This window comes from Folsomia candida, unplaced genomic scaffold (assembly GCF_002217175.1).
Source record: "Folsomia candida strain VU population unplaced genomic scaffold, ASM221717v1 Fcan01_Sc003, whole genome shotgun sequence".
NCBI classification, from domain to species: Eukaryota; Metazoa; Arthropoda; class Collembola; order Entomobryomorpha; family Isotomidae; genus Folsomia; species Folsomia candida.
The window spans coordinates 6,049,034-6,063,586 of record NW_019091195.1 but is presented as its reverse complement, the minus strand read 5'-3'; the positions used below and the strand labels follow the sequence as shown (position 1 = coordinate 6,063,586).

At 36.6% G+C, this 14,553-nt stretch overlaps 5 protein-coding genes across 7 annotated transcripts in view; 4 read left to right on the top strand and 1 right to left on the bottom strand.

Moving 5' to 3' along the window:
- Positions 1–293: 293 nt before the first annotated feature.
- Positions 294–2,606, top strand: LOC110846869 (sodium-dependent glucose transporter 1C-like). 2 transcript variants are annotated; one of them, XM_035849518.1, is made up of 4 exons: positions 294–431; positions 837–963; positions 1,037–1,203; positions 1,340–2,606. In XM_035849518.1, exons 1-4 carry the CDS (start codon positions 393–395, stop codon positions 2,333–2,335), a joined length of 1,329 nt encoding a protein of 442 aa, XP_035705411.1. In that variant the 5' UTR covers positions 294–392; the 3' UTR covers positions 2,336–2,606. The 2 variants fall into 2 exon arrangements, with proteins under 2 accessions (XP_035705411.1, XP_021949400.1); XM_022093708.2 differs by lacking the exon at positions 294–431 and adding an exon at positions 445–611.
- Positions 2,372–4,288, bottom strand: LOC110845872 (synaptobrevin homolog YKT6). Its single transcript, XM_022092404.2, has 4 exons — positions 4,139–4,288; positions 3,568–3,827; positions 3,207–3,472; positions 2,372–3,124 (listed from the first exon to the last, which is right to left on the bottom strand). Exons 2-4 carry the CDS (start codon positions 3,770–3,772, stop codon positions 2,990–2,992), a joined length of 606 nt encoding a protein of 201 aa, XP_021948096.1. The 5' UTR covers positions 3,773–3,827; positions 4,139–4,288; the 3' UTR covers positions 2,372–2,989.
- Positions 4,289–4,311: 23 nt separating this feature from the next.
- LOC110845871 (inhibitor of growth protein 4) lies at positions 4,312–6,306 on the top strand. Its single transcript, XM_022092403.2, has 5 exons — positions 4,312–4,638; positions 4,871–5,040; positions 5,126–5,173; positions 5,263–5,413; positions 5,522–6,306. Exons 1-5 carry the CDS (start codon positions 4,602–4,604, stop codon positions 5,872–5,874), a joined length of 759 nt encoding a protein of 252 aa, XP_021948095.1. The 5' UTR covers positions 4,312–4,601; the 3' UTR covers positions 5,875–6,306.
- Positions 6,307–9,415: 3,109 nt separating this feature from the next.
- On the top strand, positions 9,416–12,142 carry LOC110847209. The gene is made up of 6 exons (XM_035849156.1): positions 9,416–9,419; positions 9,876–10,506; positions 10,579–10,768; positions 10,838–11,027; positions 11,143–11,408; positions 11,486–12,142. The coding sequence occupies exons 1-6, from the start codon at positions 9,416–9,418 to the stop codon at positions 11,732–11,734; spliced, it is 1,530 nt and encodes a 509-aa protein (XP_035705049.1). The 3' UTR covers positions 11,735–12,142.
- A 1,750-nt stretch (positions 12,143–13,892) lies between these two features.
- Positions 13,893–14,553, top strand: part of LOC110846867 (Down syndrome cell adhesion molecule-like protein Dscam2) — a 38,543-nt gene continuing 37,882 nt past the window's right edge. For both annotated transcript variants that reach the window (XM_035848937.1, XM_035848936.1), the window contains exon 1: positions 13,893–14,415. In XM_035848937.1, coding sequence (XP_035704830.1) covers positions 14,274–14,415 — 142 coding nt within the window. In that variant the 5' untranslated portion in view covers positions 13,893–14,273. The remainder of the gene's footprint in view (positions 14,416–14,553) is intronic.

The following is a 14,553-nucleotide window of genomic DNA, read 5'->3' as shown; positions in this document are numbered from 1 at the left end:
TGTATATGAATATTTCAAATATCTGACGCGAAATTTGGCAGATTAAAAATGATTAAATTTAGTCATAAGTATTATTTCAAACATCAATTACGAACAATCAGAGCAAAGATGCTCTATTTGATTTATGTTATGATTTACTTACAAATGCATGCGCTTAGCATAAAGAGTGCCTGGAATATGCATGGTCATGACCTCTATCATTGCCAAGATCAAGACAGGTTATGTGTAAATTATGTTACTTTGTATGAACTGAACTGATTGATAGTGGTTTGTTAACCTGTATCATTTCATTTATTTTACTAGATTGACGGTCTGTGAGTGACTAGAAATTGATACACAAACAATTATTTCTATTGAATAGGCACGTCATCAATCTGTCAACTAAACTATGTATGTACTTATGTTGTGGAAACTCCTCTCTTTTACTAATAGTAAGTAGTATAACGTAATAAATACATATATAAACTCTCTGAAATTTAAATAAAATATTGGTTCGAAAGATGATGAATTCAAAATGTGAAAGTTCGAATTTACCAACGTTGAAACCTCCACTCTCTGCAAAAGTTATGTATTTAACGACTGCTGCAATATTTCTGGAATGTATAACATTTGTAAGATTTGCATTTCATGAAAATCAATCAAATATATAATACGTGTGCTAATGTACATAAGCCTTTACGTTTGCAGAGAACATACAAATATATTGTCAACCAAAATTAAAACTTACATATTTTGAAGCTTGCCTTATTGCACACAAAATAATTTTGTATGCCAATTCTAATGATCCGTTTTCTTTAAAAAAATAATAAAAGTTTCTTCTATGCATTATTCCACAGGGTTGTGCTTTTAACTTGTTTTCACCATTGTTGGTACAACTCAGTGAGAAATATGAGACTGATATTGGTTCAATGTCAAATATATTCGTTGTGCTGACGCTGACGTATTTGTGTGGGGCCATGCTAGGTACTTATGTATTAGACAATAAATAATAAATACTACATTTGTGTCTCTCTGATCATTTTTGTCATATTTTTAGGTGGCATAATGTACGAGAAACTAATACGACGTCAATATGGAGTAGTCATTGCTTTCTCCGGCATCTCACTTTCACTCTTCGTAACCCCTTATTGTCCAACTATCACTTACTTGTTCGTCAGTGTGGGCTTTCTTGGGTTAAGTTGTGGAGCATACGACACCGCCCAGGCAAGTTCTTTTCATACATTTGATTATTTATCTACACGAACAATGATTTATGCATTTCGAACGAAATTTTTCTGATGTGATTAAAACCAGTGATAAATTTTATGAAATGAACTCTCTATTTCTACCTCTCATTCAGACGGTGTGGATTATGGAGATGTGGCAGAGTAAATCTGGACCCTTCATCCAAGCGCAACATTTTTGCTTCGCACTAGGATCTAATTTGCCATCCCTTTTAACAAGACCATTTCTTCCAGACAGCACTAGCAGTGATGTAATAAGTGAAGCAAATACTGGTACTGACTACAGCTCCTCCAGCAAAATACCGTTTACCATTGTTGGTGCGTTGGCGTTGATGAATGTCTTGTACGAACTCTTCTTACTCACCGGTTATCCCTACGTCGTCCCAGAACGAGAATGTTCAGACACAGATGCTCACAAGATTAGTGGGAATGATAACGGCAACAACAACGGCAATAAAATTAGTCTACCACAACCAGATGCACTATTAAAAACTCAATCTGAATCCGACAACAACGTGGGATCAAATTCTCGTAAAATCCTGCTCGTCACCCTTTCCGGTCTATTTCTTGGGTTTTATCAAGGGATGGAAATGTGCACATTACAATTTGTCCCAACTCTGGCTCAGTTTGGAAGTGTCAACAAGTTATCCGGAGCAGAAGCAGCACTCATCTTGACTGGCTTAACTGGAGCGTTTGCAATTGGAAGGGGCATTGGCATTTTAATCACTCTCAAAGTCTCTCCCCAAATTATCCTTAGTTTCAACGCTCTGTTAGTGATTGTAGGGAATGTGACTTTATTGATGTGGGCTTATCTCGGACTTTCCACCAAAATCTTATGGTGCGCCTGTATAACCCTCGGTTTTGGGTTTTCGACATTATACGCCAGTTTCTGTTCCTTTATGGAGAGGCATTTAGTATTCACGGACTTTGTGGGTTGTGTTATGTTAGTTTCTGGATCGCTGGTTGGGATGGCATACCCAGCAATTGTTGGAAAATTAGTTGAGCAACACCCTGAAGTTGTGACGTACACAAATTTTTGCAGTGTATTATTGTGTAGTCTGGCTTTCATTGCTGCATACATTGTAACCAAGAAATCGACAAGGGTCAAATAAAAATGAATCTATCATCTTAAACAAGAAATTGCGATATAGCTAGTTAACAAAATATTTATTTTTATGTTGTTATTCTGCATTCAAAATCGGCATTGTAATATTTTTTTTGATTTTACAAATAATCACAACTTTCCGATCAATAGTTACATACATATGTATATGTTGGCCATTTTGTCATAATATGAATTAATTCTACTACGATTTACACTCACTGTGTCGATTCATTTCATTATATAGTGTTCCTACATGCCTACATTTGTTGATACAAGACTCAAAAAAATCACACAAGAAACATGGTAAATAATGCATAAGGTATAACATAATAGTAGCAAATGAGGTAAATTATTATGCAACATGACATTATATATAAATCTAGCGAGTATAGAGTAAGAATATCAAAATACACTGTTCAGTCAGTCAGTACAATGAGAATAAATATCCGAGCACTCGATCACTCGTAATAAAGCGTTTTAGCTTCTCGATTGTTTACTAGTACGGAATGATTTAGTGACTGTTTTTATCATGGTATGTGGTTTTTCAATTCTCCAGGATATAATAATAAGAATAATGATCTTCCATGCGTGACTGAGTTTTTTTCAACACCGCCGTAAATCACCACTTTCTTTTGGATTACTTCTAAAATAAGAATAGTAACTAAAAGTTGCAACAAGAATTGGTCTTCTTGGCCGTTTTGTAAAACATTTTTGACTGTGCCGATAGGTTATCAGATTTTGCTACCAAGTCATCCAATTTTTCTCCACGTTCTAAGACAGCTTCAATTGTATTATGCTGTAATTTGCAAACAAAATACACACAAATGAGCCATCAGTTTATCGTTATTATTTTCCTGAAATTAAGAGTAATTCAATACCATGATGATTTTTGTTTCATCTAATTCTGCTTGGATTTTCGTTAAAGCATCTGCCTGCTTTGGATCTTGATATCTGGCGAGGACTATATCAATTTCTTTGTAGTTTTTCAAACTCTCAGCGTTGGCCATTTTCCACTCAACTTTGGAGGACACGTCGTCCAAGACTTTGGTGAGGAGGGTGTGGGCGACACGGGGTGGGTAGTCAGCATCGGAAACCAAAACCGCACCCAGGCCGTCTCCTCTTACATAAACGTGGCATAGATATTCTGAAAATTTTGCATGAGACAACTTTCACTTTCACTTTGGTTTGCATACTTGAGGTAATTTTATTATGAGTGTGTCTCTACACTCGGCACTCTACCTTGTTCCTTGACAGACTGCCTCGTCGCAAGTCCCGTCCGTTCCACAATTGTGGTGGACGAGAAGGAGAGGAACTCTTGGACGCTGGCTCTTTGAAAGAAGCCAAAGGAGGCGAGGTCGAAAGAGGCTTTAAGCGTGACGCATCGTCCTCCCACTGGATCCTCCGTGGGCCGTCGAATCACGCTGATGGCAAACAATTTTACCATATTTGCCCTCTTTCACTACAACACAATTTCCCGGATGGACTCGCCGTCTATTGACCTACATAAAGAGTAACATCCTAATTATATACAATTTGAGAGAAATCTATCTAACTAAACTTTCCACAGATCATCAATAACTATATCACCAATTCAATGGCACCGGAACAATCTACATATTTACTAATTAACATCACTTTGTTCTTCCCTGATTTGAATACTTTGTACTTCAAAATTTTAAGTTCAAATTGAAGTCTTCAATTTAAAGTTTATAATTTCTTGAACAACCAAGAACCAACCGCAAAAATTTTGCAGAGCAAAGTGTATTAACTGTCAAGTGAGATTGAGTTGGCGTGAGTCAGTTGACCTTACCTGGGAGGATGTGGGTGTGGTGAAAGTTGGTGAGTGGTGGAACAGGTGGTGGTTGTGATGGGTGAAAGCAGGAAGTTGCGAGGAAGGAGTGGTGTCGATTCAGTGATCTCCTCAACTTTTGTGATTCCTCAACAACTGTTTTTTTGATAGATGACTCATCTCGCCCCGCGGCCACTCACACGTCACGCGCCTCTAACCGCCCCATCACAAAGCAACTCCTCCAAAACAAACGACACAACTTATCATTTCCTGGTCAAAAAATTCCCAAAATTCCGAACTGATTCTACAAAATGATGTAGTTAATTACAAGATTTGACATCCCTGGCATATTACTCAGTTCACTAATGGCCTGCTGAGGAGTAGCTGTTGAAATAGCTTCCAATAATAATCACAAAACAACACGATAAGTTAGTGTGGTTGGTGAACTCTTTAAGTGAAATTAAGAAACATTAAGTCAAACAAAATGACAACTGCAATTTACTTGGAGCATTATCTAGAAAGTAAGTCTTGGCAAAGAGAAATTGGCGATTTCGATAACTTGATGATTGAAATGTCTCCTTGAGGTGTAATATCTCATTTAATGGAATTAAGTATCTCATTGTAACAAATTAGATTAAATGATTATTATTAAATTATTATTAAATGTGAGCTGGGTTTATAGTTTTAAAGGGTGAATTGAATGGGAATTCACTGATTGTGTGCATCTGTTTTTACTTTAAATTTATTTTTTAGGCTTGGAGTCGCTTCCTGTGGAACTTCAGAGAAATTTTATCCTGATGCGCGACTTGGACGAGAGGGCTCAAAGAGTAATGCATGATATTGACCAACACGGGGATGATTATTTAAAACTGGCACGAACTGGAAACAGTGAGAAGAAAAAAGAATTGTCGTCCAAGATTCAGGTACTACTAAATTGTTAAATAATGCATTCCTGATGTGAATTAGAATATGGATCTTCTTACGATGATTTTCATGTCCTTGTAATAGAAACTGTATAGTAAAGCGAAAGAATATGCAGATGATAAAGTACAACTTGTAAGTTAAAATAAAATATACTAAATCTGGAGATATGCATGACCTCGGACCTATTTTCCTTAACTTTCAATTTGAAATCTACTTACTAGGCCATCCAAACTTATGAGTTGGTTGACAAACATATACGGAGATTGGACTCTGATCTTGCTAGGTTCGAATCTGAAATAAAAAATGGTGGAGGAAGCGGACAGTCTGCCTCATCTCCTAGAGAAGAACAACCTCAATCTACAGCTAGCAAGCGTAAGCTAAATATAATATCCTATTAGCTTTTCATAATTTTTTATTTTAGAAAAATGTTTAACATATAGTAATATTTGATCCATTCCATTACATTGAATTTCATTGTAGGTGGACGCAAAAAAGAAAAGGAATCTAAAAAGTCCAAGTCTGAGGCCGAAGACAAAAGCAACAAAGTCGGATCCGCAAGTCCATCTCGCAAACGACAAAAGTCTGAAATTGTTATGGCAGTGGAACAGGCTGCTGCTGGATCTGCTGGATCGTCAGGGGACGTATTGGATATGCCCGTCGATCCAAACGAGCCAACTTATTGCATTTGTCATCAAGTATCATACGGCCAAATGATTGCTTGCGATAATCCAGAATGTCCCATTGAATGGTTCCACATTGGATGTATGGGACTCAATCAGATACCAAAGGGGAAGTGGTATTGCCCGAAATGCTTACCAGCAAGAAAGAAGTAACCAGTAACCACTCACTCAAAATTTTTTATTGAAAAACGATAACGATTTAGTACGTCTTAATTCACCACTTTGAAGAATAATATAACGATCCATCATAATCCACACACGCAGGTTTATTGTGAGTGAGTTCATGGTTTTTTGTTCAGATTATTGTACACGAATAAAATTACTTTAAATGAAACCTATATTGTCCAAATTTTAAACTAGGCCTTAGTTTATATGAATGTTAAGTGAGTGAACAATAATATATTTCATATTATGCTGAGTTCTATTTTTCAATTTTTTGCGTTATTTCTAGCATTATTATCATTTAGGTAATTATAGTTCTAATTGTATTTAGTACCCAGATTTGACCATGTATATTCCAATATTATCATGGCCTCGTACCAAATTTATTCATACCGATCAATAAACAATTTCTCAATACATTCACATCGATTGTCTTCATGTCTCATCTATACCAGAATAACCAAAGTGCTATTAATAGCATCCCTCCGTATTCTAATAACATTGACGCTTGTTCAACTGCGAGCTGTCCATGCGGCATAAAAATCTGCGTGTCCAGAAAGCATTTTATTCCTGTCCCAATGACGAATAAGGTGTGATTCATGGTATTGCAAAATTCGTCATGTTCGTACGTTGTATGTGTCAAGTAAGTCTTTGTCTTGCGCAAGTCTTATCTCCGTCCGTCCGAATTTCGCCAAGTCTGAAACCCGAGAGCATGTTGTGCTCCACATTCATTCGCCCTCCACTCTCCTCGCTAGTCGAGTACGACATATTTTCAAATCCCCTTTTCGAACGTTTAATCATTACCAATTGAAAAATTACCATTGCAGTGTGGCAAGCTAATTTTCAACACGAACAAAAAGCATATAACGATGTCATAATTTGCCTAGGATGCCGAAAAGCAGGTTAAATTCGTGTATGAAAAACGGAACTACGCAATTTGGAGTAAGAAGTGTTAAGTGTAATTTATCTCCAGTGAAAAAACCTATGCCCAATAAACAGTTTCGTTTAGGTTATTTGGGTACATTTATTAATGCTCAAAGAATTCTTGGTGACTCTGTGATTACATTAATTTTCGTGACGATGATACCGACACCACGAATGATAGTGTCCTGTCAGTGAATATATCTCAACTATTCATAAAAAATTATTGCGACACAATTTACAAGGTAATTTTTTATGCTTTAAATTATATAAGTACATACATTCATAAATTAAATGATGCGTAAGCGTTCCATTGTTTTTTTCTACGTACAACGTACCCAATTTCATGGACAATAAACTTTTTGTAGAGTAAGACGCATTTTCTTTTAATGTGCTTCTGCTTGGCGTATAGCTTGATAGTGCACGACGTAAAAGAATGATCGATAGCACGAAAAATATGTATTGTGAGTAGGTATGCATTTATTACTAGCCTTGCACTTTGCTATTCAAATTATATGTATAATGAGCTAAATTTAGAATTATTGACTGGCTGAATTCGGAGATATAGCCTTAAATGACGGGATGAAAGTTCATTTCCGGCCTTCCATGCACTAAAAATGCATGCAGGAGATGCAGCATATTGCATATGCATTTCGGTAACAAGTTTACCACAAGAATTTGATTTGCATTTTGGAGAAATATAGTTCACACATGTACATACGTGTTACTGTTTACATGAGGAATGCCCTTGTGGGTCACAATCAATGTACATTTGATGTATATTTGCATATGCACAAATGAACAGTTAAAAATAAAAACAAATCTGCGCAACAAATCCAATGAGGTAAAACTCGTTTTATGTATGCACGTTATCCCGTGATTCTAGTGTTTTCTGGCAAAGATGAGAAGACGAACATCTTAGAATTAAGTAAATGAACAGACTTTGACAGAAATGCATCGCAGTCAGGCCGGAAATAAATCGTTGATAACATTTTTAACCTCTAATAACACAAGACAAGAATTTTGTTACATGCAACTCTGCATTTTATTTTTGTATTTTATATCAGCAAATAACATGCTGCATACCCAAAAGTATTCATGCAAATCAAGTCCAAAGTGCAAACAATGCTAGCTTTCTCGTGACATTATTTGATAAAATATGTTGCATTGTACTTTGGTCCGTACCATACCAGGAAGGGAGCTTATAGTCACGTATTTCAGAAAACATTCTGCTTGTATTACATTAACTTTTATATACGTGATGCAGCATATGGTAAATAATTATTATAATAAACACGACCCATGCATATGTACATGTCACTTTGCACACATACGCCAATAATTGTAAACGCCACATTTGTGCCTCCTCCTCCGAGTGCTCTTACACAGTTTTCCTTTTAACAACCCACCATTTGTTAAGCTTCTTCAGTCGAGTTTGATAGCCTGACGCTGTCCTTCTGTTCCACAAGCTTTCTCAAATCAGAGCTCATAGCTTTTTCGTTTTGACAATTTGTCAAAGTTTTAATTGTTTTTGCTAATTTCGTTGTGTTATCAGTTCAAGCTTAAAAATGGAATCCAATTCGATTGACCCGTTAAGTATACTTTAATTTGTTAGGAGTTTAACTCATAAATTAAACGTAGTTTCCTGCAATAAACAATTTAAAGAGAAAATACGACACGTTGCAACCAGAAGAGAGGAGAATTCAGTGCGAGGAAATTGAGACACGAAACAAAGTAAGGCAAAGTAAGTAATCTATCATTGAGAATTTCTACTGACTCGCATTCACGATTTGTTCTGTGAGGCGTAATGAGACATCTTAAATTTATTAGTGCTAGAATCTTATAGACGAATTTGGGCATTTTGTGATTATATTCATCAAGCTTTTAAAAATAGTACCACAGTCATCTATTTAATAATGACGATGGTTGTATGACAGAATAAAGGTATATGTTATATGTACAATATATGTTCATTAAAGTCTCAATTGCTGGAAATAAATTGATTAATGGAAAATTTTCCATTCATAAATCCTAAGTATGTCAGTTTGCAATGAATGCAAAATGGAGGATTGTGTAGATTAATGTTTATAAAATTAACCTCATACTAATGTTAAGTTTGAGGAATATATTTAATAGTAGTTTGAGGTCACCTGAATGAAAGACCCAGTCATTGCTTGCTTTCATGCAAAAAGTTCTCAATTTCTATACATCTTGTTATGGTTAAATATTTTCCGTAGCATCATCATAAATGATGCTACAATAACTTCGCTGAAATAATTAAACTTTTTTATTATGTGATTCTATGTAATTAATGAAATTTTTGATATTCCAGTTACAAAAGAGCAACTGGATATTAATCGAACTGAGGAATAACTAGCTCAACTCACCTGACCCACTCAGATTTGTCTGACATTATCGACAGCGGAACAAAAAATCAAGTGTCAACCTAATTAATTTGTAAACAAAACAAACCCTACATTTCCCAAGACCATCAAGAAGAAGTGAATATCTAACCAAATACGAAAGAGGTCACCTCTGATATATTTCGAAACAATTTTTACAGAAAATCAGGTTTTCTGTTTCTTTTTAAAGTTTGTGAAGGTTCCATTTTATGGGTAAGTATCTACCTAGATATGTACGTTGTACATGTCAAGTTCACGGTTGAAAATTTTGGCAACTCTTCAATTAACAGAAAAATAGTTGAGAGCTAAAAATGTTAACGAATATAACTAGTAGTTTAAAGCTCAATCAAAGGTGACCTTTACGAACCTAAGAGTTGCAGAAATTTTCTAAGCTTTAAACTCAAAATTGGAAAATTCTCTGTAATCCATTCTTCATCTTCAATTCATTACTAATTTGACAGATTTGACGAAATCGTTTCAACAACAAGAAGATTTACTATTTCAAAACGAAGCAAGAAATGCATTACATGCCAACCTCAGGAACAGTCGTTGGATTCGTGAGTGGCCAAGCTGACTCGACAACGCCGCAGGTTTTATTACAAAAATATATACATAATTGTTAAGCTATTGCAAGTATTATATTAAATTTCAAAATTACCTAAATTGCAGCCTCGCCGCGACAAAGACCTAACTCCCTTCATCTAGCACACCCCACTAGAAATTATTCGGACTCAGCATCTACCCAACCCTCTGGTGGAAGTCGTAATAATAATACTACTTCCAACCAGCGGCTCGACCGGAACTCCAATTGTACACAACCCAAACCCAATGACAAACACAACAATACCAATGACCCCCCAATACTGGTTAGCCTTGACCCCCCTGCCCAACAAAATAGCAACCAGACGAATTCGTCGTCATCATCAGATGATGAGGATGGAGGCGACCAAGATGAAGAGAGTGACAGTACGGAGAGTATCAGTACCGATGAAAGCGATTATAACAACCAGTCCCCAGTCAGACGAAGAACCCCATCCCAACAAGGTTCAAATGCGCACAAGGAAGTTGATGAGGAGAAAGAGGTTCAAGAAGACGAGGAGGATGTCCAAGAGCAGGAAGTCCTGATTCATGACTGGCCTGTTGGGCGTCCTCTTCCGTACCCCCAGTGGGATCAACGGCCACCGAAAGTGGTACACTTTGAAAATGTTCTCGAGTACGAGGCGTTTGCAGGTTTGGTGGAACTCGTTTCCCAGCGAGTCGTGTCGGGTCATAAATACAACACGGTGGACAACTTTATTAGGTATCTTACCTATTATTGCGTGGTTGTGGTAATTCTTGTGATCTGAATTAATTTAGAATTTACATTTCCTAGATTCTACCGAGCATTCAAAAAATCTAAAATGGACTCCTTGGAATCATTCTATCGCCAATACCAGTCGCCAATAACACCATGTCATTATACGTGCGTTGGGTTGGCTCATGAATTGATTTCTCAAATAAATGCAACATTGCCAACTCGCCACCCAGCAGCTGGCAAATTTTATGTAACATCTTGCGAGGAGGTGAGTGAGTCGTATTTTGCATGTCATGTTGGGAACAAAATCAATGCATACCTACATATGTATGTATAGGCAATCGAGACCACGGAGGAATACATAAAGAACACGCCACCTGATAAAGAAATTGTCGAGAAGGAACATGTCTCCGTTTGCCTAAAAATCATGATCGGGCATAATAGGAACGGATGCATGTTGTTAGACCCAGGCTACCATGTTTCGAGACCAGTGACTATTATGGAAGATGGCATTTATCCACACACTGGTGAGTGTGTCATACTAATATCTGATAAATTATCTTACAAAGTTTCTAAAACGATAACATGATCACAGTTGCTTTGCCCTTGTAATGAAGTTAATACTTTTCACTTCAACAATAGGAAAATTTGTCCAAAATGATGACGGCACAAACAAAAAAGAGTACGAATACACCCACTTGGCCAAACTTAAGTACATCAACTGGACCATTACTGACACCAAGAAGGGAAAAGTCACATCACACTCAAGTCTCATTTTCATAGACCGACCGTTTCTAAGTGGGTTGGATTGTGCTGAAAGACGGAACCTGGTCTATGATTTTAAATCCGTACTCAAACGTGACCCTAAAGGACAACCGATAAGTGGATTATATTTTCCTTTAACAAAGGTAGGTTTCTACTAATTAAGGTGTCATTTAGTCCGTTGTCAGACAAGTATTTTAATGCGCGCTTTCTCACTGCTTAGACCAATGTAAAGAAGACGATGACAATTTTCTTTATGGAAAATAACAACCGAGTCAACGTTCGATTGAATGTATCCCGAAATGTGAAGGAGACTCGAGAAATCCAACTCTGCGAGGAGCAAATGGGACTCAAACGTGGAAAATTGACACAAACCATGAATGTAATTGGAAGAGTCCTTCATGACGAAAACTTCTTGAACCAAATTCTTCATATGAATGCAGAAATTGTGCGCATCTCTGCCGAAAATTAAATCCCTAGTTTTAGTCTGATCACATTATTTACATATTTGTTGAATGTTATACATTGTATTGATTAACTTACTTTTAAACTGGCCTGTAGAAAGTAGCATTCTTTATAGTTTTAACAACACTAATATTCAAACTTATTATATATTCTACTAAAATAAAAACATAAAAATCTTTAGCAAGTACATATGAAAGTAGATCAGAATGTACTAAAAAAATATGGATAATAATAACTATGAACTAAGAACATAAATGATAAGTAAATGTAAATATTTAGAAAGCTTCACTGTAGTCGTCGTAGTTGAATCTTGCGTTAATTTCATAGCTTCTTGAATTAAGATCTAATAATTTCTCCCCTTTGTAAATATGTTTTGTCTTTTCAAGTATAATAAAACTTACAATATACACATTTATCATTCATGCTTTAATTTATCACCTCAAACCATTTTCCATTTGTGCAATTATTTTCCTGTATGCTACTAAATATACATTTCAAATCGCTCAATTTTTGAAAATTTAGAGAGATTCGTTCTCTTTGTGGAAGTTTTTAACTGGAGAATAGTGCACTTTGAGCAACATTGTTCATTTATTTTGATATCATAATATTTGTCATCATCTGAATTTTCACATTCTTGAGCACTTTCTCTTTGCTTAATCTACATATCTACATATCTACATTTTGATCCTTGAATACTGCATATTCAGTGCCTCTATTCAGTACTGCAGTTTATCACCATCATTTTTCTTAGGATTATTCATGAAGTCCAGCACAAGAAGACATACATAATACTGCACGACTTGGGAATCATGATAGCTTCATAGGCAAGACATATCTTATGGATAAACTATAGGCTAATCCTAAGTACTTATGGTTAAGTTAACTTCATACGTCATTTAGGAATTGTCGTATGCAAATCACCTAATTAGAAATCCTGCACAAAAATTGCAATTTGTTGTCGAAATCCATTTTTTAAGTAGCTTATGGAACAGCCCTTCATTACTAAACGACCAGCAATGGCTACACCAACAGTAATATTGGTTTATATGTGACTGTATATTTGAACATATAAAATTCTACTCTATTAGCAGAACTCTGTAACTAGTGTCAGCGATCATGAGCGATCATTGCATAAAAACTGATGTACAGGCTCAAGAATAACAACTTGTATAATAAAATGAAATTTACTAGTTTTAGGTTGAATTATACATAATCGCTGAAGATAGAAGGACTGTGTACAAGCTCGACTCCTTTCTCTTTGAGCAAAATTATGTACAAATCAGTTCACCAGACCCTCGTTTGGAAAATTATAGTGCAACCTTGAGCGCTTCGTTGTGAAAGATTAAGTATACCTAATAGCAAATGGTGGTAAGAAGCAAGTTTAGCAATTTCTTGGAGATATGCTTTCATGCGACAAATATTGTCATAATAAATATGGTCTAAAGAATGAACATTGTTTATAGAAATCTAAACAAATTAGCCCCTTGGATAAAGATGTTGAACTTCCATTTGGTTTAAAAATCGCTGGATATGTGAAGTTATAATGAATAGATACACACTCGTAAGTTTGAATAGTTTGATTTCGTCCTACGCTGGATAAAAGCACCTCAAATTATTAGTGTTCCATAGCGAACAGCATTTCCAATTCCAATCAGATCTATGTATTGGCTCGTCACGGAGAAAATCAAACACAGTCATTGTCACAAATTCACCCATCGGCTCCAGTCTCTTAACTTCCGGTTCCGGCTCGCAAACCTTCGAGATACTTATCTTCGACTCCTGGAGTCAGAGAGGCAACTTAATAGTAGCGACTGAACAGAAATAAAGCTCCCATAGTTCAAGAATCGTACCGTACAACAACTTACACACTTTGTGCATTGTTTGATATACAAAATTGTATCAAGTGCATACTTCAGTGTTTCGTGAAGTCATTCCACTTCAACAAACAATGGAGGCGCTGACTGTGGGCAACTTTCTAATTCGCCTACCGCACAGTGAAAGCAGACGGATGGGTGATGGGAAGAGCAGGCAGTGGAGCCACGGATGAAGTGGAGTCTTTCAACTCTCCCCAGAGTCAACTTCCCCACTGCGTTCTGTTCGTGGTGCTGGTGGGGTGGTTGTGGTGAAAGCTGCGTTTTCTCATTTTCTCCGCGAGCTTTCTCCATCCCAGTTCAGACTGCCACCGGCGCTCGCTCATCGTGGTCCACCTCTCAATATTTTCTCACCCGACGCCAACCTCGCGTGCAAGCTCATTCCTCGACCTCAACCGCAAAGGAGTCACTCGCTGAATTCCTGTCTACAAGTACTCGTGTAATAATAACAAAAATCCACTTACTACACACTTCTATCATGTCTCTTCTACATGTCATTACCAAGCCAGAGTTCCCCGTATTCGTAGTTGCTGCAATAAACTTAACGTGCAGATATACTTAAGAAGACCGAATAATTTGTACTGACTTGCTGCTGAGTGAATCTATTGCAAACTGTGATATGGAACAGCCAAGATACGACTAGAACTGAATTTGTGGTTTGATTTTGAAGAAATAATGAAGCCCCTTCAACAGCCCTGCTGGATTTTCCGTAAACTCCACTCTCCAATATTCTTCATCTTCCTCCTCCTACGACCACAAGAACTCGAGGCAACGCCATCGTCCTCCTCCAGCCCAATTAATTTTGCCTCCTCAACAGGTTTGATATTTAATTCACTTAAAACTTTGTTTCTCTAATATTAAGCGCATGATTTATTTCTACTGCAATTCAGACTAAGAAAGATTTGTTAATTACATTTCGGGATAAGACACACGTACCCTGCTTAAATTCTATACA

Bases quoted from the DNA above. Each gene is read 5' to 3' on its own strand.
- LOC110846869 (XM_022093708.2), top strand. From the start codon at position 501: ATGATGAATTCAAAATGTGAAAGTTCGAATTTACCAACGTTGAAACCT. The intron at 612-836 runs GTAAGATTTGCA...ATTATTCCACAG, and splicing joins TTCTGGAATGTATAACATTT to GGTTGTGCTTTTAACTTGTT. The intron at 964-1,036 runs GTACTTATGTAT...TCATATTTTTAG, and splicing joins TTTGTGTGGGGCCATGCTAG to GTGGCATAATGTACGAGAAA.
- LOC110845872 (XM_022092404.2), bottom strand. From the start codon at position 3,772: ATGGTAAAATTGTTTGCCATCAGCGTGATTCGACGGCCCACGGAGGAT. The intron at 3,473-3,567 runs GTAGAGTGCCGA...CAAAATTTTCAG, and splicing joins GCAGTCTGTCAAGGAACAAG to AATATCTATGCCACGTTTAT. The intron at 3,125-3,206 runs GTATTGAATTAC...TGCAAATTACAG, and splicing joins ATGAAACAAAAATCATCATG to CATAATACAATTGAAGCTGT.
- LOC110845871 (XM_022092403.2), top strand. From the start codon at position 4,602: ATGACAACTGCAATTTACTTGGAGCATTATCTAGAAA. The intron at 4,639-4,870 runs GTAAGTCTTGGC...TTTATTTTTTAG, and splicing joins CTTGGAGCATTATCTAGAAA to GCTTGGAGTCGCTTCCTGTG. The intron at 5,041-5,125 runs GTACTACTAAAT...TCCTTGTAATAG, and splicing joins AATTGTCGTCCAAGATTCAG to AAACTGTATAGTAAAGCGAA.
- LOC110847209 (XM_035849156.1), top strand. The intron at 10,507-10,578 runs GTATCTTACCTA...TACATTTCCTAG, and splicing joins ACGGTGGACAACTTTATTAG to ATTCTACCGAGCATTCAAAA. The intron at 11,409-11,485 runs GTAGGTTTCTAC...CTCACTGCTTAG, and splicing joins TATATTTTCCTTTAACAAAG to ACCAATGTAAAGAAGACGAT.